General features: G+C 45.3%; 1 protein-coding gene across 6 annotated transcripts in view; it reads right to left on the bottom strand.

Moving 5' to 3' along the window:
* Positions 1–6,375: 6,375 nt before the first annotated feature.
* GGTA1 (glycoprotein alpha-galactosyltransferase 1 (inactive)) overlaps positions 6,376–23,066 on the bottom strand; it is a 78,851-nt gene continuing 62,160 nt past the window's right edge. For 5 of the 6 annotated variants that reach the window (XM_070379071.1, XM_070379072.1, XM_070379073.1 and 2 more), the window contains 4 exons: positions 21,829–21,894; positions 21,177–21,269; positions 13,229–13,366; positions 6,376–8,898 (listed from right to left, as the gene is read on the bottom strand). In XM_070379071.1, coding sequence (XP_070235172.1) covers positions 8,205–8,898; positions 13,229–13,366; positions 21,177–21,269; positions 21,829–21,894 — 991 coding nt within the window. In that variant the 3' untranslated portion in view covers positions 6,376–8,204. The remainder of the gene's footprint in view (positions 8,899–13,228; positions 13,367–21,176; positions 21,270–21,828; positions 21,895–23,066) is intronic. The other variant, XM_070379070.1, reaches the window with a different exon arrangement.

The following is a 23,066-nucleotide window of genomic DNA, read 5'->3' as shown; positions in this document are numbered from 1 at the left end:
TCCCTGTCCTTCACTATCTCCTGGAATTTGCTCAAATTCATGTCCATTGAGTCAGTGATGCCATCCAACTATCTCATCCTCTGCTGCCCTCTTCTCCTCCTGCCTTCAATCTTTCCCAGCATCAGGGTCTTTTCCAATGAGTTGGCTCTTCACATCAAGTGGCCAAAGTATTGGAACTTCAGCTTCAGCATCAGTCCTTCCAGTGAATATCCAGGGTTGACTTCCTTTAGGACTGACTGGTTTGATCTCCTTTCTGTCCAAGGGATTCTCAAGAGTCTTCTCCAGCACCACAATTCCAAAGCATCAATTTACCAAAAGTGTGTTCTAACATTGGCTGATTTTTCACAGCCACATACTTTAAATATTTACAGAAATCTTCATTTCTATGCAAAATTCATATATATTTCTACAAATATGCAGTCCTCTCCAGGTTCAGAAAAGAAGGTTTTTAATCATCTTTAGTGTTTTCATCAGCAGCAGTTGCCTAGGATTAAGTGTTGTCTTTGGAAATTCCTGCCCGCTGGTGTCCAGTATGGGGAACTACTTTCATCTTAGCTGTGAATGTTACTGGGGACTAAGAACAGATGAATTGGAAGCTTTTGGTACTGATCAGGGAATATTCCCTGGGTATAGACAGGTGGGTATTGTGCATATTGGCTCCCCTTTTTTCTTTCTTCATGACGTTCAAGGGAATTTCACACCAGATTTCTCTAGCTCATCACGATTGACATTTTGAGTCAGATAATGCTTTGTTGTGAGGGCTGCCCTGTGCATTGCAGGATGTCGAGGACCATCCCTGGCCTCTGCCCACTATATGTGCATAGCAACACTCTCCCTATAAGTTGTACAACCAATAAGATCTTAAGACACTGCAAAATATCCCGGGAGTTGGTGCAGGAGTGGGTGTGAGTGTGCAGCAGTGGTGGTGATTGTGAAAAATCATCCTGCTTGAGAATCGCTGTTCTACTCTGATGGAGGGAGTTTGTCCCCTGCGTCACTGACCTCGAGCCACACTGAACCTAGAGCTGAAAGTTACAGCCTGAAGCTCTAGAAGAAATAATTCCAGGTACCAGATAGAAAGGGCTTCCCCAGTGGCTCAGATGGTAAAGAATCTTCCTGCAATGCAGGATACCAGGGTTTGATCCCTGAGTCAGGAAGATCCCCTGGAAAAAGGAATGGCTACCCACTCCAGTTCTTGCCTGGAGAATCCCATGAACAGAGAAGCCTGCTGGGCTACAGTCCATGGGGTCACAAAGAGTTGGAGAGTTGGACACGACAGAGGACTATCACCTCTCACTCTGACCAGGTAGAAAAGCATCTACTTTGTAGTAGGACACAGAGTCCACAATCAAAAACATTTTTCTTGATTGCAAAAAAGCACTTCTTATGAGGCATGATGCGAGTGGAGGTGATGATTCATTTATTCATTCATCTAATAGATACTCTTAGCAGTGTCTGTGAGCCAGGTGATGTAATGGGTGCTGAAGCTCATGGAAAGGCAGACTTTAGGGAACTAACAATTCTAGAAGGGTTCAATGGGGATATTTTTAGTTCTAAGAGAAACCTGATTCCAAGTGTCTTAATGATGGGATTTTGTTGGCTCACACATTCAAGAGCCCACAGGCCGTGCACACTTTAGATAAGGCTGGATCCCCTGGCTCAGGGCTGTCATCGAGGACTGCGGTTCCTTCAGTGTCTCGGCTCCTAGGATCCTATTGTCAATTTCATCCTAAGGCTGACCTACCTTGTGGTCCCCAAAAGTGTTGCATGCATGCTAAGTTGTTTCAGTTGTGTACAACTCTACATGACTCTATGGTGCAGCCCACCGGGTGGCTCCTCTGTCCTTGGGATTCTCCGGGGAAGGATACTGGGGTGGGTTGCCATTTCCTCCTCCAGGGGATCTTCCCGACCCAGGGATCAAACCCGCGTCTCTTACGTTTACCTGCATTGGCAGGCGGGTTCTTTACCACTAGCGCCACCTGGGAAGCCAGACGTGTTAGCAGCTTCTAATGTCATCAGTATCATCCTAGATCAGATCAGATCAGTCGCTCAGTCGTGTCCGACTCTTTGCAACCCCATGAATTGCAGCATGCCAGGCCTCCCTGTCCATCACCAACTCCCGGAGTTCACTCAGACTCACGTCCATCGAGTCAGTGATGCCATCCAGCCATCTCATCCTCTGTCATCCCCTTCTCCTCTTGCCCCTAATCCCTCCCAGCATCAGAGTCTTTTCCAATGAGTCAACTCTTCGCATGAGGTGGCCAAAGTACTGGAGTTTCAGCTTTAGCATCATTCCCTCCAAAGAAATCCCAGGGCTGATCTCCTTCAGAATGGACTGGTTGGATCTCCTTGCAGTCCAAAGGACTCTCAAGGGTCTTCTCCAACACCACAGTTCAAAAGCATCAGTTCTTCGGCGCTCAGCCTTCTTCACAGTCCAACTCTCACATCCATACATGACCACAGGAAAAACCATAGCCTTGACTAGACGGATCTTTGTTGGCAAAGGAATGTCTCTGCTTTGAATATGCTATCTAGGTTGGTCATAACTTTCCTTCCAAGGAGTAAGCATCTTTTAATTTCATGGCTGCAGTCACCATCTGCAGGGATTTTGGAACACCCCAAAATAAAGTCTGACACTGTTTCCACTGTTTCCCCATCTATTTGCCATGAAGTGATGGGACTGGATGCCATGATCTTTGTTTTCTGAATGTTGAGCTTTAAGCCAACTTTTTCACTCTCCTCTTTCACTTTCATCAAGAGGCTTTTTAGTTCCTCTTCACTTTCTGCCATAAGGGTGGTGTCATCTGCATATCTGAGGTTATTGATATTTCTCCCAGCAATCTTGATTCCAGCTTGTGTTTCTTCCAGTCCAGTGTTTCTCATGATGTACTCTGCATATAAGTTAAATAAACAGGGTGACAATATACAGCCTTGACGTACTCCTTTTCCTACTTGGAACAAAACTGTTGTTCCATGTCCAGTTCTAACTGTTGCTTACTGACTTCCATACAGATTTCTCAAGAGGCAGGTCAGGTGGTCTGGTATTCCCATCTCTTTCAGAATTTTCCACAGTTTATTGTAATCCACACAGTCAAAGGCTTTGGCATAGTCAATAAAACATAAATAGATGTTTTTCTGGAACTCTCTTGCTTTTTCCATGATCCAGCAGATGTTGGCAATTTGATCTCTGGTTCCTCTGCCTTTTCTAAAACCAGCTTGAACATCAGGAAGTTCATGGTTCACGTATTGCTGAAGCCTGGCTTGGAGAATTTTGAGCATTACTTTACCAGCGTGTGAGATGAGTGCAATTGTGCGGTAGTTTGAGCATTCTTTGGCATTGCCTTTCTTTGGGATTGGAATGAAAACTGCCCTTTTCCAGTCCTGTGGCCACTGCTGAGTTTTCCAAATTTGCTGGCATATTGAGTGCAGCACTTTCACAGCATCATCTTTCAGGATTTGGAATAGCTCAACTGGAATTCCATCACCTCCACTAGCTTTGTTCGTAGTGATGCTTTCTAAGGCCCACTTGACTTCACATTCCAGGATGTCTGGCTCTAGGTGAGTGATCACACCATCGTGATTATCTGGGTCGTGAAGATCTTTTTTGTACAGTTCTTCTGTGTATTCTTGCCATCTCTTCTTAATACCTTCTGCTTCTGTTATGTCCATACCATTTCTGTCCTTTATCGAGCCCATCTTTGCATGAAATGTTCCTTTGGTATCTCTGATTTTCTTGAAGAGATCTCTAGTCTTTCCCTAATGCATCCACATTTCCAGTAAAAGGCCTGAGATTCAACTTGATTGGATTAGTTTAGATCATCTGCTCACCAGGGGTAGGGTGGGAAGTGGGGAGGGAAAATGTTGATTAGCTTAGTCTGGGTCACTAGGTCCAACCATGGCATTAGTTGCCATAGAAACCACATAGACTCTATGAAGGAGATAAAGCGAGAAATAAAGGCACAGATGCTGGGCAAATGTGCAGCTCGCCACCAGCCAAAGCCCTTTCAAGCTCTTTGCTGCTTTTTACACAGGCTCTCCTATGAGATTTCATCCAGGGTCTCCCTAAAAGCCTCAGAACAGTCCTCCGTGCTTCGTACCTGCTGTTCCTCCCTCTGAAACCTCATTCCATTTCCACTTCTCAGTGATCCCTTTCTCTTCTCTCAATGCTCAATTCAGAAGCAGCCCCTCTGAGACTGTTTCCACCTCTCAGACCTTCCCTCCTCTGTACCTCCTCAGCTCTTGAACTTCCCTGAGCCTTGTATCACTCAGGTTCTGTTTGACTGCTTTCCAGCCAGGCTCCAGGGTGAGTTTAGACCTACCTTCCATCTCTGAAGAGTTTGAGTCCACTAAGTTCTCTTTCTTTAATGCTAATACAAGAATTGAGAGTTCTTGGTGGTGATTCCTTGCTGTCCTCAGTTTCAAAAACAAAATGGTTAAAGTGTGTGTGTGTGTGTGTGTGTGTGTGTGTGTTTGAAAGAGAAAGACTTGAGCTGTGGAAAGAACAAAGGATTTAGAGTCAGACAGTCCTGGGTTTGAATCCCTGAGACTTGACCAGTAGATCCCCACTTAACCTAGCTTTCTCTCTTTAAAAGGTATGCATCATATATTATGTATTCAGGCTTTCTATGGGGTTTCACACTTGTGAGTATGCTACATGCCTGTGTTATTCATGTACATAAGGTACATTTAATAAATGGTGATTTAATAAATTCTTAGAACTGTAAATATTGCCATAGCTATCAGTAAATTACATGGTGACTTTGGCTGAGAGGAAAAAAATGAGTCATTACGAGACAGACAAGCGATGACAGCCCCTTCCAGCTTTACAGAAATTTCTTTCTCTCCAGCTTCATGGGACCCCCAGAGTGGAAAAAGGAGGCATGGCTGTCCCTTTCACCTGCCCCTTCACCCAGCTTTGCCCTCCAAGGCAAAATGCCTTGGCATAACAGCTTCTGTGTGCCCATGGGGCTTCTAGGGGCCCTGCAGGCACAACCTAAAGTTAAGAATGATCACAGAGTCTTTTATTCATTTTTACATCATACATTGAAACTAATTTCATGCCCTTGGGGCAGGTTTCGGTGTCCCGGGCGGCACTAGTGGTAAAGAACCTGCTTGTCAATGAAGGAGATGTAAGAGACGTGGGTTCATTCTCTGGGTTGGGAAAATCCTCTGGAGGAGGGCATGGCAACTCACTCCAGTATTCTTTGTCCGGAGAATCTCATGGACAGAGGAGTCTGGCAGGCTACAGTCCACAGGGTCACAAAAAGCTGGACACAACTGAAGCAACTTAACACGCATGCACGCATGGGGCAGCTTTAGTGCAGAAAAAGTGGGAAGTGGTACGAGCCTAGGCGCATACCTAGTTTTTAAAATATTAATTCTTATGGCAAAAATTCCCCTTTATTAGATTCTTCCATAAAGCATTTTCCCTGATAGGAAACGTGGCCATGTGTGGGGTGGGCCACTTGAGGAGCCTGAAGTGGCTCAACACATTTATCCTTGTCAGCTTCTCTGGTGTGAGCTACAGCTCAGATGCTTTCTGTGTGGTTTAACCTTTCTGAACCTCATTTTGCTCGTCTGCAAAATGGCAATAAGTCTCTACTATGAGGGAATCATGCCCTCTTGTATATCCCATGCACCACACTACATCAGCCTGCTCCACTTTGACTTTGTATTCATAACAAATACACCCACCCAGTCGTGCTAGAAATTCAGCAAGTCTCTCTTGGGGCTCCCTTGGCCAGATATATTTCCCAGAGGTCAGGACTAGTAACCACCAGAAATGGTTATGGCATGGTTTTCTCCCTTTGCCCTCTTGCCCGCCCTGACCTTCATGGCAAGCCTAATCCTGCTGGTGCTGCTGCTGCTGCTGCTAAGTCACTTCAGTGTGTCCAACTCTGTGCGACCCCATAAATGGCAGCCCACCAGGCTCCCCCGTCCCTGGGATTCTCCAGGCAAGAACACTGGAGTGGGTTGCCATTTCCTTCTCCAATGTATGAAAGTGGAAAGTGAAAAGTGACAGTGAAGTCGCTCAGTCGTGTCTGACTCTTAGCGACCCCATGGACTGCAACCCACCAGGCTCCTCCATCCATGGGATTTTCCAGGCAAGAGTACTGGACTGGAGTACCATTGCCTTCTCCGAAGCCTAATCCTACTGGCACTTAATTACTTCAGTGCATCACTTTGGAAAGTTCTATATGAGCATTTGTTGTTATAAAAGTTAGCAAATCTCAACCATGTTCTTTCTATCTTTGTGACAGTGCACACATTTTTTAGGACCCAATGACTTTTTAAAGTCTAAGTATTTAAAATTCTGTTACTGACAGTCCTGAACATCTTTGAGAGAAAATGTACAATCCATGACAAAGACCAGAATATATTGAGAAAATAATTTATTTAATTGTAAATCAGGAATTTTATTTTAGTTTTTTAACATTGAACTATTGATTTTTGAGTTTGTCCATTTGGATTTTAAGTGAATTAAAAAAAAATCAAGATCCCTTCAAAAGGAAACTTCATTCCTTTTCTCTGATCTTTGAAGAAACGTCATTTCTTTGCTTTCAGACTTAAACCATGAACTCTCCCTAGTCCAGAATGGATCCCCAAAAACTTGAATTATACAGAAGCAAGAGTCCTAACTGACCTTTGATCTCCCTTTTCTTTTACAAGCCCACTTGTTCAGAATTTTTGTTGGTTTTCTTTTGTTTTACTGGGTTGTAAAAAAATTTGGCAAGAACGGAAGAGTAGGAGGCACAGTAAAACAGTAGAGAAAACGGAGGTTTCATTTTATCAAAGAAGCCCACACTGCTGAGCATCAAGCCAGTGAGGTGGCTCTTTAAGCCAATTGCTTGAAAATGAAAAGCAATGACATAAACTGGAACACGAGCAAAATATAAACATGCCTGCATATGTAAATGTTGCCTCCTTTACACTGACTTGCTTAACTTTAAATAATATATACAATTTCATAGCTTCTCTTAGAGAAAGGAATTGAATGGTAAGGTGTTCAGTCACAAGGACTGGATCTCCCATCGCCATCCCCTCTACTTTTGACATAAAATCAACTAACAATTTTATTAAACACATCTGGTTGTTATACTTCAGTAGTGCAGATGGGGCAAGGGGAAATGAGAGGTTCCTTGATGTCAGCCCTGCAACGTGGGGCTTGATGGGCTGAGGGTTAGGGCAGATGGTGGCAGGACTTGCTGACAACTGACTGTCATGAAGCCCAGGTCTGGGAAATGTAACCCCTGGCAATTCTCTTCAGTCCCCTGCAGGTTTTGGTTTCCTCGGACACCATCCACTTCGTCTGGCCAAGGATCTGAAGACTCAAGTTCCAGAGTCCGGCATACTGAATATGACTTGGCCAAAACAAGAAGCATCTTATAAGACAACACTGCTCTGGCTGTCATAATGGTTGAGGAGACTGGAGACCACCCACACTGCCTGGATCCGTGCTGTATTTATGTGCCAACCGCATGCCCTGTGCCCCTCAGAGAAGGCAATGCCCCACAGGGATCAGCTCCCTGTCTTTCAACTCTCTCTTTGCTTATTTCATGGCCAACTTACTTGGAGGCTTTGTTTTCATTATGTGCTGAGCACCCATTGACTCACTCAGATTGCCTGTGACTCCCAACATCTTCACCATATGCATTGGGAATCTTGACTAGTCTTGGCACAGAAGCCAATATCCTGATAAGGAAAGGAAATTGATCCATTTGAGGATCGCCAAGGTAGACTGTGCCCTACTAAGAGTTCTCCTGCTGCAAAAGCAACTCTGTGTTGCTTCAGACCCAGCAGAGACAGGAAGACACGGAAATCAAGAGGACAGCCCCTCACAATCATTATCTTGTTGCCAAACACTTCCCTTTGCATACTTCTCTCCAGTAAGTCAATTGGCACATATAGAATGTTTCTGGCTTTTTCTTTGTCTATGACAATTTTTTTTTTTGGTTCAACTGATGGTGTACCCATTCCCCGCCCCCACAACCGAAAATAGGTAAGAAATCACTGGGAATTTACATCTGATTACCACAGGTTCATTCTCCCGTATTACAAGGCTCAAAGTTACAAGGAGAAATAATATGTATTTGCTGTGTTGGTCTTTTGTTAGTATTTTTTTTTAAGTTAAAATTAAGTGTTACTTTTCTGAGGAAGTAGCCAGAATAATACTCTCTCAAATTCAGAAATGTACTGGCACAAAGTCAGACATTATTTCTAACCACATTATACTCTTTTGTCTGCCAAGACATCTTGACAAGCTTAATATCCGCAGGTAGGCCTATGTGATAATCCCAGCAGTATTCCGGGGATAAGATTTTAGTAGGTTTGTTGAGAAGGAAATACTTGTTTAGATGGCTTTCATCATGCCATTGGGCTTCTATGTCATTTTTCTTGTCCTTGAGGATTCCTTTGAAGCATTCCTGGGTGATGTTAAGGACCTGAGTGGGTGTTCCCCCAAAAATGGCTGCGTGGTAATAAAAATCCCCTTCGCCGAAGGGAATGTATGCTGCAGACTCCTTCCGCCTCTCGTAGGTGAAGTCATTGGGATCTGCCTTGTACCACCAGGCTTGTAGCTGGGCCACCGACTCGCCCAGGGTCTCCACCCCAAACTTGTCTTGGAAGACCTGGTCCACGTCCATGCAGAAAAGGAAGTCAACCTCATGCTGGATATGGGCCACAATGTGCTCCCCAATAGTCTTCATGCGCATCATGCTGATGTCCTGCCACCTCTTCTCAGGCTTGATCTTAAACACTTTGAAGGAGCGCAGAGGACCCAACTCTATCAAAGGCATCCTGGAGACATCATCCACCATGATATAAAAGATGACTGGGTGGCCAACCATGAAGTGCTTATTAGCAGACGTTAAGAACTCCTCCAAGTAATGCTCAATGTATCTGAAACAAAGAAGAATGGGATAAATGTAACCTCTGGGATTTCTGCAGGCTTCTCCAGTGGGTAAAGACTTGGCCTGCAATGCAGGAGATGAGGGAGACAAGGGAGATGCGGGTTTGATCCCTGGGAAGATCCCCTGGAGGAGGAAATGGCAACCTACTCTAATATTCTTGCCTGGAAAATTCCATGGACGGAGGAGCCTGGCAGGCTACAGTCCATAGGGGTCTCAAAGAGTTGGACATGACTGAGCAACTGAACACACACCCTGGGATTTCTGCAGGAGACGACATGCTGTTCTCATCAAGGCAAGTCCATTGCTGTACTATTATTTCTGGCCACTCTCCACCATACAGTCACTCAACTTTGAGGAGGTAAAGTGACTTACCTGATGATTCTGGAAGGTGACTGGGCAGGCCAGCCTCTCCTCTCTCACTCTTGGAAGCCAGTCAGGTGGAGAGGACATGTATTTTCAACTGCTCTGGGCCCTGCAGTGTAGCTAAATGATACAGGCCCTTCTCCAACATCCAGACACCTGCAGTTTCTCGTGCTATGGATGAGGGATGCCTACGTCTTTCTAATTCTGTGGTTCAACATCAGGAGGCTCAGGGCCTTCAGTTTTATAACCCATATTCTTCAATATCAGCTTTAACTGTACTGAAGATGATCATCACTACCATCTACCTTACTTATCCTTTTGTCTTATTTATCAGTTGGTTCCAGACTTTGGGTAGGCGGAAGTGTGTTAGTCCTTTTTTCATACTGTTTTATTGAGATATAATTGACATATAGCACAGTTTAAGCTTAAGGTGTGCCAAGTGTTGATTTGGTATATTCATATATTACAAAAGGGCTTCCCAGATGGCTCAGTGGGTACAGAATCTGCCTGCGATGCAAGAGACACAGGAGATGTGGGTTCAACGCCTGGGTCAGGAAGATCCCCTGGAGGAGGGCATGGCAATCCACCCCAGTATTCCTGCCTGGAGAATACCATGGACAGAGGAGCCTGGTGGGCTACAGTCCATAGAATCACAAAGAGTCAGACATGACTGAAGTGGCTGAGCACACAGCACACATATATCACAAAATTACCACCACTGTAGCATTGGTTAACACCTTCATCTCATCACATAATCATCATTTCTTTTTGGGGTAGAAGATTTGAGATTTATTATCTGAATAACTTTATAAGTATATAAAACAATATTATTAACAATAATCACAATGTTTTACGTCAGATCCTCAGAACTTGCTCATTTTATAACTGGAAGGTCGTACCCTTCGATCAACATCAGGGGGCGCTAGTTCTCAGGCATCTCTCAGAAACCCCAACATCCACTCCAACAGTATCCTGCCCTACCAGATGAAAGGGTGACATGCCCCTTAGGTCCACTGGGGATGCCCTAAGACTAACCATCGCCATTCTCTTCTCCTTCTCTGGGACCCACAGAATGGGTTATGGGACATGGATATCCCTCCACATTACACATTCACTTTAAGAGTTTTCCAGTGGTTACCCCAAACACCAATACATTATCCAGCTACAACCATTGTCAGACCCATCCAAATACCAGAGCAAATAACCTCTGATTTAAACTTATTTTAACTATCTCATTTCCTTTTCTAATAGGTTTTAATTATTAGAACATTTTTAGGCTTACAGCAATATGGAGCTGAAACTGCAGAGTTCTCATATACCCGCATGCTTCCTACTCCTTCCCACAGCTTCCCCCTCTATCAGTGTCCAGCACCCACTGCAGTTTATGAACCCAGACCGACACATCATTATCACACCAAACCCACCATTTACATTAAAGTTCACTCCTGGTTGCGTATATTCTATGGGTTTCAACAAATATATAATGACAAGTATTTTTCACTGTATATGATATCATACCGAGTATTTTCACTACCCTGAAAATTCCGTGTTCTGACTATTCATCCACTCCCCTTTGCCGACCCTTGGCAACTACTGATCTTTTTACTGTCTCCATAGTTTTGCCTTTTCCAGAATGTTACAAGGTTGGAATCTGACAGCAGGTAGTCTTTTCAGATGGGTTTCTTTTACTTAGTAATATGCATTTAAGTTTCCTCTATCTCTTCCATGGCTTGATAGATTTTGTGTTTTTTGCACTGGTAATATATTCTACCACCTAGATGTGCCACAGTTTATTAATCCATTCACCTACTAAAGGACATCTTAGTTATTTCTAAGTTTTAGAAACTATGAATAAAGCTGCTATAAACATCTGTATGCAAGTTTTGTGTGGATCTGGAGTTTCACCTTTTTTTGGTGAACACCAAGGATGCAATTGCTAGACTGTATGATAAGAATATGTTTAGCTTTATAAGAACCCGCTGAACTGCCTCCCAAAGCAGCAGAACCATCTTGCCTTCTCGCCAGCAGTGAATCAGAGCTCTTCTTGCTCAATATTTTTGCCAGCAGTTTGTGTGGTCAGTGTTTTGGACTTGGGGCCTTCTAATAGATGTGGTATTTTAGCTATTTACTTATTCATTCAAAAAACACGTTCATGTCTTTTGCGAGCCAAGCTACACACTATCACGTGACAACGTGGGGATGATAGAGAAGGAGAGGAGTTGGCTTAACACAACTGCATCACCCCCAGACTCACGCTCAGCGAATGTGGACTAAGTTTAATTTGCTGATCATACTCACGGCCAGTTATGACATTTTGTGAGTAATAATAACTGGCATTTGTTTTTGCTCCTTAGTCGTAGTTTGGATTCCTGTTCATTTCTACAAAAATAAACTGTGGTTTTAATACTGGTCTCTGGAAAAACCCCGGGGTTTACAGTATTGATTCTTTAAACGGAGAGAATATATCTGAGCAATAGAAAGAGGGACTTTGCCATGGCTCTGAAAAAAATCTATTGTGCCCTGAAGCTTGGGAGACAATCCTAGGGGGAGGGGAGGGGGCCCTTGTGAGGTTTAACATTATTTAGAGATGAAAGCATTGCAATTGGCTCCAGGCATTGTTATTTGAAAACAAACCAAACATCACACCCCCTTAAAGTCCAAATCCACTCTTGGGAGGATTTACTGCTGCAGAGTACAAGCAATCCCCTCCTGCCTCCAAGAGGAGAGCTCAGGGTTTTCACCTCGGTGTACAATTTACTGCTTAGTTCTGTGAAGCTGCGGATACAAGGCTGAAGCCATTGCGGAGCCGCAGGCCACATTCTGTTCTTCGTGGAAACATCAGGAGTAAATCAGTCTACAGGGTAGCTGGCTTGTAGCCTTTCATACCAAAGCATGAGGTGAGCTAAGCATCTGCTCCAGACTCATAACAGTACAGATTCTTTCAGTAAAAATGTCAAAACTCCAGAGTCACCCTTCTCCATCAGAGATGCCCCTGGGACAGGCACAGGTGGTGACATCAGGACTTGACCAGTATGGTGAGGGCGATGGCTTCTGGGCTCTGGGCTGGGGACGATCTTGGGAGTGAAGACACGCAGATCCTCACTCAGATCAACCTGGGCCTTCACCGCTGTCTGTACAAGCGAGCAGACAACTTCCCATGTGGCGCTCGGAAAAGATACAGATGGGAAGGCCCATGGAGGGGGGCTGCGGGGAGGAGGCTAATAGGAAAAGGGAACTTTTGCTTTCGTTTTGATAAAAAAAAAAAAAAAATTTCTCCAAAAGAACAAAATGGGTTATATTTTAAACTAATATCACAGCTCCGACTTTTAAGTAAGAATGATTGCAATTTGGGGAGAAATGTCGTTCTAAACAAGGAAATGGAAGCAGAAACAGGAACCCATCCAACCTCTGGAAGAGGAAGTTCTGGCTAGCCAGACCTCCGGGGGCCAAAGCCTCTAGGAGGAGGAGGGCAGAGGCAGCTGAGGAAGCCCGGGAGGAGCGGTCAGCCAGGCTGACGTGGGGAAGCTCCGCGCTTAGTCACTTCTGTCCTTGGTTCTCAGTCTGGGGTCTTGAGCGTGTGGGAGAAACAATGACACACGTTCGGGCTGTCTAATAGCTGGCATTTTTGGAATTCCCAGAGAGGGCCGTGGAGGTCAGGGTGGAGGCGGCTCTGGGTGTGCTGGAAACTCCAGGGCTCAGTGAGTATGGCAGACACTCTAACCTGCAACCGAGGCCTCGCTCAGGTGGGAAGCTGTCCACGCCCCATCCACTGCCTTGCTCTCAGCCTCCTGGGGCCTCAGCAAAAAGGAGCCTCAAACAGTCCTATTACTCCATTCTCCTGTCTAATGAATCAGACACGTCCATGAACAGCCTCCATGAGCCCAGGGAGCCCCTCACCAACCTTCTGACAGTGGGACAAAGGAAAAGTCAAGGTTACTTTTATTAGCAACACCTACCTTCCGACGGCGAAAACCGTCAGGCCGACGGTAATTTTCTGCTTGGCATAATAATTGTCTAAGACGGCTCTGTTGTAAGTGCCTTCCCACACCACTGGAGCCTTCCACTTCGTCATGGTCACAACCTCGGGGCGTTTACTGGTGACAAAACAGAGTCCATGAGTCAGGATGGCCTTGCTAAGGTGGGGCAGAGACATCTGATGGAAAACGGCTCAACCATGGCTGGTGGTGACCACCCTTGAATCCTGACGGGAGTTTAACCCCGAACAGTCGGCTGGCAGTGTGACATCTGCAGCATATTCTGGGTGAGGGACAGGAGACGGTGGCCCAGGTGCCAGGGGGCTGCCTTAGCAGGGGCCCTAGGGGGGTCTTACCTGTACAGCTCATGCCCTCTGTCCCCCTTTCCTGCTTCCCCTATCCTCATCTTCCTTCAATATCCCACTCCCATCTCCCCAGCCCCTTCCTAAGCTGCCAGTGGCATCTGACGTTATTTATCCCAATGGGTGCCATCTGACCCAGAGAAAGCCCTGATGCTTGACGCAGGGGGACAAGACAGTGACATTAGAGCTGAAAGAGGAAGAAACTGTTTCAATCTGCCTTTTGCCAGAAAGGAATTTCTGGTTGTAACCTGGGTATAGGACTATGGGGCTTCTGGTTTTATCGTTTATTTGACACACGAGGAGCAGACAGTCACTAAGAAAGGATCCTGCAGGCTCACAGTAGCCAGGGATGAAACACAGGGACCCTAGCTGTCACCTCTCTCAGATCACGTTTCCTCTTTACAAAGCTGGAGGCGGGGGAGGGGGGTGTTCTGTGCACTCAGCACACTTGAAAGGGACTTGGCAAAGCCAACACAAACACAGGAAGCAATGGAAGAGAGAAGACAAACCAGCGAACTGCAAAGAGTAAATGCAGAAAGGCTGAGCAGCGGCTGGGGCCCAGGCTAAGGCAGGAATGGGGTGGGGACTCAGCTCCAACCCCGTTTGAGTTTACAAGTGACTGCCCTTCCCTGGCGGGAAGTGGAGACTGAACAGTCATTTAGATTAGCCCATATCACACAGGGGCCCCGCCGTGTGCTTGTACTTCAGCCACTGCAGGGGGAGGGCCAGTGACTGGGGCAGAGTCCTGGTGGCCCCATCGGGCCCCTGCTGACTGTGCACAGATGGCCTTGGTGAGGCTATCGAGGAGACGTTGGCAAATAGATTGGCCCACTGAGAACTTCCTCTCTCCCTCATACATGGGTGAAGAGTGGGTTTTCACAACACTGCCCCTCCGCCATGGGTGAAGATAGCTTTTTCCAGGGAGGCTGGGCCAGGCCAGGTCACCCCCTCCTCACCCCAGCCCCCAGTAGACACTCGTCCACACCTCCTGTCCTTCCGTCACCAAGCTCTGCGGTCCTCCTGTTCTAGAACCAACCAGGCCCTCCCACCCCGTCCCGGTGCCCTGTGGCAGGCCTGCTTCCCTCCTCCACACACAAGGAGTCTCCTCCAGAGATGGGGAGGGACACTGCCGGGCCGGCCCTCCCCGCCAGGTCTCGTCTCAAACCCCACAGCCCAGCTCTACCTGCACACCCGGGTATGTCAGCGGCGTGGCTGCCCTGGACAGCTGCTCTGGGTTTCCCTTCAATCGTGAAAGCAGCTATTTTGGACTCTGCACCAACCTGCACGAGACACTTTCACACACACACACACACACACTTTCTCAGGCAGTCTTTGCAAAAGCCCTGTCATGTATTACGTTCTTTGTACAGATAAGAAAACCAAGGCTCAGAAAAGCCTGTTAACTTGTCCAAGGCCAAACAGCTAATGGGGGTAACTAATGTACCCTGGATACTTCCTATGGAACAACACAGTACCCAGGGCTTCACCCTTCAGAGGAAGCTGCTATTTTGATTCCCATTTTATCAAAGCAGAAACTGCAGCACAGAACAGTTAAATAACTCATTGGAGGTCACACAGCAGCTATGGAGTCAGGCTGGAATCTGAACCCAGACAGTCTGACTCAGTAAGTCCATGCTCTGAACCACTACATCTATTGCTCATTGTGTTGGATATTTACTTGCTAGGCTGACGAACTGGGGTTAAAAACCAGGTTTGTCATCATTTCCATTCAACTTAGATACTTCAGCATTTTTATCAGTACAGATGAGAAATGAGCTTTTGTATTTTGTTTTTAGAAGCTTATGGGATGCTTTTAGTCACATAAAACCCCCAGCTTTGTTAAATGACTAGGTTTCAAACCAGAAAACCACACACACACACACACACACACACAGGCTTATCATTCTATAACCACTATTTCTGAATGTAAACCCTCCCATATATTGTCATCCCATCCATTGCCGTTCTTAGTGAAGCCTGTCAGGGATCTCTTAGCTGTGCTGACCCAACCCATTAGCTAAGCCATCCAGCTGCGTGGGAGCTGAACATTTGGGGAGAAGGTAATATTTTTAAGAAAGAGAAGAGAAAGGGGAGGAAGAAAAGGAGAAAAGGATGGTATTCTTATTTAACACTTCCAGGCATTGGGGCTCAATCCTTGACTTTCATTCTTTCATTGAATACTCACAGCTACCTTCTAGAGTGGGTGCTGTCATAACCCTCATTTCACAAATAAAGAAAGTAGGGGGTTGGAGAGCAGGAGAAGCGAACTACCACTTAATCAACAGGAGGGGTCAGACCAAGGCACTAAACTCCTCCAGGCACTTCTGCTAAGTCCCTACTCCCTGCCAGGCCCCTCGCTGAGCTCCGAGATCAGGGGAATGAGACCTGCCTACCCCTTGAGGGTCTCAAAGTCCTGACAGTGGCCAGCCTGCCGCCTGCCACTCCTCCACTGCACGACCACTCAGTTCCACACCTTCTAGAAAGGACTGAGTCAGGACACCAATGTCCAGTTTGGTTACTTGATGGGGAAGATTGCTCTGAGCAAGGGAAAAAAAAATGTAGTAATATTAAAAATTAATGTTTCATTAAAAATTAAAATTTTCTATTTCCCAGCTGTTAATTATTAAATTCCACTGGCCATTCCCACACATCAGCGACCCTGACTAGGAAGCCAGATGACAGGCTGAAAAGGCAGGCCAAGGGGAGGACGAGGGGGTGGGAGGATGCTTGAGATCAGCTTCCTGGATGAACCTCTCCTACCCCACCCCAGAAAAAAAAAAAAAAGAAGTGACAGCAGGCAAGCGACACGTATGTAAGACCACAAGATGTCCAAGGTCACCAAGATGGGGCTCTAGAAGGAGGGAAAAGTACCAGGGAAGACGGAAAACTGCCCAGATGCCTTCTTTCCAAGCAGCACAGCTGCTGCGTTAGCTCCGCTTGTCGCGTTCCCCAAGTACAGGCCAAAGGTTCCCCACAACACAGATGGGCCTCCATAACCCAAACATACACCTACCTAGGTATCTGGTAGCATTTACATCTTATGTTTCTTTCATATATAGTACTATGTAGTTGTTAATAATTCAAACAAAAACTGGTACACAAATATTCATAGGGACCTTATTCACAATAGCCCAAAGGTAGAACCCATTCAAGTGTCCATCGGTGGGTGAATGAATATGCAACACAGGGTATATTCTAAAGCTTGAACAGTATTCTACCATACAAAAAGATAAACTGAAATGGTTCTGACACTGCACAAGACATTACAGAAATTACTCCAAAACTAATACATGGAATAAACAGATATTTCAATTTTAATTCATGCTGTGTACCCAAAAGGCTTGGAAAAGGGGGCTCAAAAAATGCATATTTCTGCAGTCACAGTCACAGCAGCATGATTCACACTGGCCAACAAACAGAAGCAATCTAAGTGTCCATGGACAGCCAATTCCATAAATGAACTGTGGTAGACACACAATGGAATCTGATTCGGCCCTTCAAAGTTGGTAATTCTGACAATGCTACAATGTGGACGAACCTTATGGTCATTATATTAAGTGAAATAAACCAGACCAAAAAAGGAGAAACGTTCTGTGATTCCACTAGTATGAGATATCCAAACAAGTCAAATCCAAAGCCAGAAGAAGCAGAAAGCGATTCCCAGGGATCGAAGACAGTTCATGTTTCACGGAACCCGCCCAGTTTCCCTTGGGGAAACTGACTTCTCCTGACATCTCCAAAACCAATTATACAAATAATTGGAAGCCATATACAGTCAAATGAATGTAGACATAATTTTATAATTTACACCAACCTCACTCAAACTTCTCAACAGACAAAAGGCAAAATTGTATCTATGGTACCTCAGCTTTGCTTAAAACTGTATCTACAATACCTTAGTTTTGCTTATGAAATTTAACCAAAACAAAACAAAACACCAAAGTCTATCCAATGCGAAGAGTTGACTCACTGGAAAAGACTCTGATGCTGGGAGGGATTGGGGGCAGGAGGAGAAGGGGACAACAGAGGATGAGATGGCTAGATGGCATCACTGACTCGATGGACATGAGTCTGAGTAAACTCTGGGAGTTGGTGATGGACAGGGAGGCCTGGCGTGCTGCGATTCATGGGGTCGCAAAGAGTCAGACACAACTGAGCGACTGAACTGAACTGAACTGAACATCATACGTACTTATTTATGGGCTTCCCAGGTGCCTTCCTTGGTAAAGAATCTGCCTGCCATGCAGGAAATGCAGATTAGATCCCTGGGATGGGAAGACCCCCTAGAGTAGAAAATGGCAACCCATTCCAGTATTCTAACCTGGAAAACTCCATGGACAGAAGAGCCTGGCAGGCTATAGTCCATGGGGTCATAGAGTCAGACTTGATTGAGCATGTGCATATACTTAATGGGAACACTGTGGTCCCCAGGGGCTGGGCAGAGGAAGTATTAAAATTCTATGAATCAGGCAGCAGTTCACGAAAGATGTAGCATGCGTACAGCATGTTCTTTACTGGACCCCTTCCAGGCAGCAGGACAAAGACAAGAGCTGTGGGGTGGCAAGAAAGAGATGATGTAGGAAGAATTTTGGAGGAAGAATTAACAGAACGTGCTAATGGATTAGACTGTAGGATGGATGAAGGAAAGAGTGAAGGATGAATTGGAGAGGTCTCCTGGATTCTGACTTAAATAGGAATGAGAAGAACGGGGGTGGGGTGAATCAAAAACTCTGTGAGACACACAGACAGTTAGACATAAGTGGGGGCTCAGAGAAAACCTTTGGACTTAAGATGTAAATGTGGGAGTCATTCTCCCATGGATGGTGTCTAACGCCATGGAAATGGATGAGAGCACATTGGAAGATAGTATAAAGAAAAGAGATGAGGATACTGGACTCAACCTCCAGAAGCTAATATTTGAGGCTTGGGAAGAGGCCCCATTAAAGAGACTGAGAAAGTAGGAGGCAAATTAAGAGAATGTGATGATATGAGGCTAAGAGATATTGATATTGATATATATATATATTGAAGAGATATTGATATAAAAAAATGTATCTACAATATACTTACCATGCTTCTGGTAGTTTATAGAAAAGGATACATTTCTATAAATATGTCATCTGTGAATCCAGTTGTTCATTTTTCATTCATTTATGCAAGAAATATACTTTAGTGCCCTTAGAAGGCTTAGATTTGGCGTCACTACAAATCAATATTCTTTAAATATCTGCTTGTCATTCATTTGGAGGGCGGTGGAGAGAGTGACCACTGCTGGTTGTAATCTGCTTCTCTTCTCTGACCGGAGTAACCCAGCCCCAGCCCCCGCCTCCAGGTCCCACTCAGCAAAGCAGAAGTACCACAGTGAAAGTGTACCACCCTCCTTTGAAGTAAGCATGGCGACTATATCGCTAGCTCATCCAACTGGCCACTGGGGGGCTCTCACCCACCTCACACACACACACACACACACACACACACACACACACACATATACCTAAGGGGCTTATCAAACCACAGTGCTTCCATATTCTTCCATTTCCAGGAATGGTTTAGCATACCATAGAGGGCTACCCTGTTGTCCAGCTCCTTAAATGATACCTTGGGGGGAGGGAGCAAAATTCCCATCCTTTGACACTGGCATGGATCCTTTGTCCCAAAATAAAAGAACTTGCCAGAACACATTCAGTCTTTGCAGAACCAAGATCCCTCATGCTGTGATAGCTGCTGTTCTCCCCTGATCCTCCTCCTACCTCTATGGCCACCCCTGCTGCTTTTCAGACTTCTCTCCCTGCACTGGCCCTTTCAATGCTGATGTCAGACATCGGCCTGGTGCCTCATCCAGGCCTGCAGATCCCATTGCCACCTGTACGCTGAAGGCTCCTCTTCCCACATCTCCACCACCTATCTTCTGCCACACTTAGGGGCACTGCTACAGACTGACTGTTGTGTCCCCCAAAATTCATGTGTTGAAACCTAAGGGGTGGAGCCTTAGGGAGAGGATTAGGACATGAGGGTGGAGCCCTCATGAATGGGATTAGTGCCCTTAGAAAAGAGACCCCTGAGAGCTCCCTCTCCCCTTCTGGCACGTGAGAGCAAGGTGAGAACACCGTCATGAATATACTAGGAAGTGGGTCCTCATCAGACACCACCACCCCGTCTGGGGCCTTGATCTTGGACTCCCCAGCCTCCAGAACTGTAGGAAATACATATTTGTTGTTTATAAGCCATCCAGTCTATGGTATTTTGTTATAGCAGCCTGAATGACTAAGATAGGCACCCTATGAATCTCTGTCCAGTTGCCCCACAAGTTGCTGAATCCATACGCATCCCTAGTTGAGCTCATCACCCCTCCCTTTCACCACTCCCAGACACTTTCCTGGTCAGTGGCACCACCACCCACTGGTCTCTCAGGACTCATGGTCATCCTGGACAGCTCCCACCTCCCTGCTCCCCAAACCACAGCCTTCTAAGTCAGGTTGCTCACAGCTCCTTAATCAATCTTGGCAAACACTAGTTACACATCTAGAGCCCCTACAGGACCATGAACTTCTTGATGAACCATGCTGATTGATTTTTCCTGTCTCCTATACCTAACACAATGCCTAGTACAGAATTTTTTACCATGATTCACAGTAAGAAATACATCTCATGTCAAAAACACATGGACATACACATATGTAAGAGGCAAAAATCCACTTAACAATACCTATCCTTCCTCAGGTGATGCCCTGATTTTCTATTGATTTCAATTTTTAAAAGGCTGCTTTAAACCCATTCAGCTAGTTTCTGAACACATTAATGGATAGTGGCCAGTAGTTTGTAAAACACCAGCTAGCATATAATGGGTGTTTGACAAACATTTGTTGTATGCTTGTTTAAAGGATGTACGCATGGCCCTATGAGCTTCTGTAACATCACTGCCATTTTACAGATGAGTTAACTGAATCTCAGAATTTTCTTGCTCTGACTCTAGCTTTGTAGCTTTCCATAATACCCCGTGGCCTATGAGACCCCCTTCCAGCCCCAGTATATTGTGATTCTTCCACTGCCATTGGCTGACTGCTGTCAGAATCATTGTAGTTATTGCTCAAACAAATAAGACAACCAGCCTCTCAAGTTTCTCATCTAATCTGGTGTAAAGGTCTGCTGTTGCTGCTGCAGCTGCTGCTAAGTTGCTTCAGTCGTGTCCGACTCTGTGTGACCCCATAGACGGCAGCCCATCAGGCTCCACCATCCCTGGGATTCTCCAGGCAAGAACACTGGAGTGGGTTGCCATTTCCTTCTCCAATGCATGAAAGTGAAAAGTGAAAGTGAAGTCGCTCAGTCGTGTCCGACTCTTAGCGACCCCATGGACTGCAGCCTACCAGGCTCCTCCGTCCATGGGATTTTCCAGGCAAGAGTACTGGAGTGGGGTGCCAATGCCTTCTCTGGTGTAAAGGTCTAATAGATGCTAAGTCTCTGTCCCCCTAGTCAGGGCTGTTCTCCATGGCACTGTTGCCTCCATAGCCCCCGCCCCTTTATGCTGAGCTATGGATTTACTGGAAACAGGGCGACACTTCTTTTCTTACAATGGGTTGAACCAGTCCGATAGCTTAAGCTTGCTTTCGTCTTCGTTTCTTTGTTCCTTTTCTTCGTTTATGTCTCCATCTTCTTCATGGTAACTGCGGGTCACACATACAAAGGGAAAAATAAGCTGAGGAAGGCAAGAAGGCTGGCCTATGGTATCAGGATGGTGGCTGAGGACCTTATAAAAATGGTTCCACGGCAGAGAACACCTGCACTAAGTGAATGTCTGGAGAAAGGTTCATGATGCTAAACGTTTATTCATAAAGACCTACTTTTGTTGAAATGGTGCAGGACTCAGCTTGCTTATTATCCTTCCAGGTCAGCACAGTTAGCAATTTAACGACCCAATAACCATCAGGTTATTTCAAGAGGAGGGAAAACTAATAAAACAGTCCTCATAAAAACATTTTAGTTTATGATAGGCTTTCCTGCAATCCCAACTTTAGCCTGAACTTCATTCACCCTCAAGTTAAATGGGGAAAAAATAAAAACATGACCGCCAAACTTAACGGCCCAGTCCCAACCATGAAATAGAGGCCTCGTGTGTTTCCAATAAGCCAGAAATACAAATGACTGAGGTCATGGCTGTGAAACCATTCTATCTGGACTCTATAGCATTGGGTGGATAAACAGATCACTACACAACCACCTTACCCATTGTTAAACCATCTCGGAAGCCACCAGCCCTTCTGAATGCTGCTGCCACCAACTTCTGGGTTTCTAAGAAATGAGAAAAAATGACAAACATTTTTAGAAAAGGAGGCAGTCCCAAACGGGGGGATTTCCAAATTCTTTTTCTGGTATGTCATTTAAAATTTTGTTTAAAAAAATCGCTCATTTGTAAATGAATGCAAGTGACGCTGCTGTAGCTGAACAGGAGGGGATGCGCCTGACGCCACCTAGATCTCCCCTCCCGTGGGCAGTCCCCCGCACTCAGCCCATCCAGGGGTCCCTCACAGGGAGAGAAGGAGAAAAATGGAGCGACAAAGTGGGGTTGATGCTAAGCCATAAATCTGCATCCTGGGTCTGCCGCTTACTAGCTGGGTGACTGTGAGAGGACATTTCCCCTCTCTGAATCTTGAATTTTCTCCTCTGAAAAGTCAGAGATAATAAGAACAACAACAATAAGAAACCTACCATGAGGGTGGCTTTGAAGCCTAAATATACGTAGCATACACAAAAGAGCTTTCTAAGATGAAAATTACTGTAGCAAGTCGTAGTCTTTAAACAAAACGGTTCACATGTCCAGGAATGATCTCTTTGGCTAAATGAGAAGAATCTGAGTTGCTACAAAGGTCAGCAGTGACAGACACAGGAAATCCGAGGGTCTGTAAACCAGTAAGAAGCTCAACCAACTGTAATTAGAAGCCACTTTCACCACGCACATACTGACGCGTCCACACTCCCTGTGAGAGCCTCTCCAGGGTGGGGACCTTCCAGAAGAGGGAAAAGAAGGGGAATCCAGGAAACAATACACTTCAGTTGAACAAATAAGGTGGTAAGGTATGAACAGCATGATAAAAAAGAAACATGCTTTAAAACCCATCTCTTCAAAAAGTGCTTGAAATAGTTTATGATTAAGAAAGTATGGTTACAATAAATAGGAAAAAAAATACAAGAATAAAAATGAAGCAAGAAGAAACAAACATTTTAGTCACTCAGTAGGCATGTTCACATGACCTTGATCATCTGAGCCACTCTGGGAGAATAAAAATTTTACCTTTATTTTTCTGACTGAGATACTGGTTGAGTGGGTTTGAGCAAATTGCCAAAGTCATATGACATGTAAGCATAAAAGCCAAGATTTAATACCAGGGGAGAAATTGTTTCAAAAATGAAGGTCAAGGAAAGTTCAAGCAGTTGAACATAACACTTTGCTCTGAGCTTCCTGG

Source organism: Bos mutus, chromosome 11, assembly GCF_027580195.1.
Source record: "Bos mutus isolate GX-2022 chromosome 11, NWIPB_WYAK_1.1, whole genome shotgun sequence".
In the NCBI taxonomy this organism is placed as follows: domain Eukaryota; kingdom Metazoa; phylum Chordata; class Mammalia; order Artiodactyla; family Bovidae; genus Bos; species Bos mutus.
The sequence above is the reverse complement of the archived record's forward strand: the minus strand, read 5'-3'. Positions and strand labels throughout refer to the sequence as shown.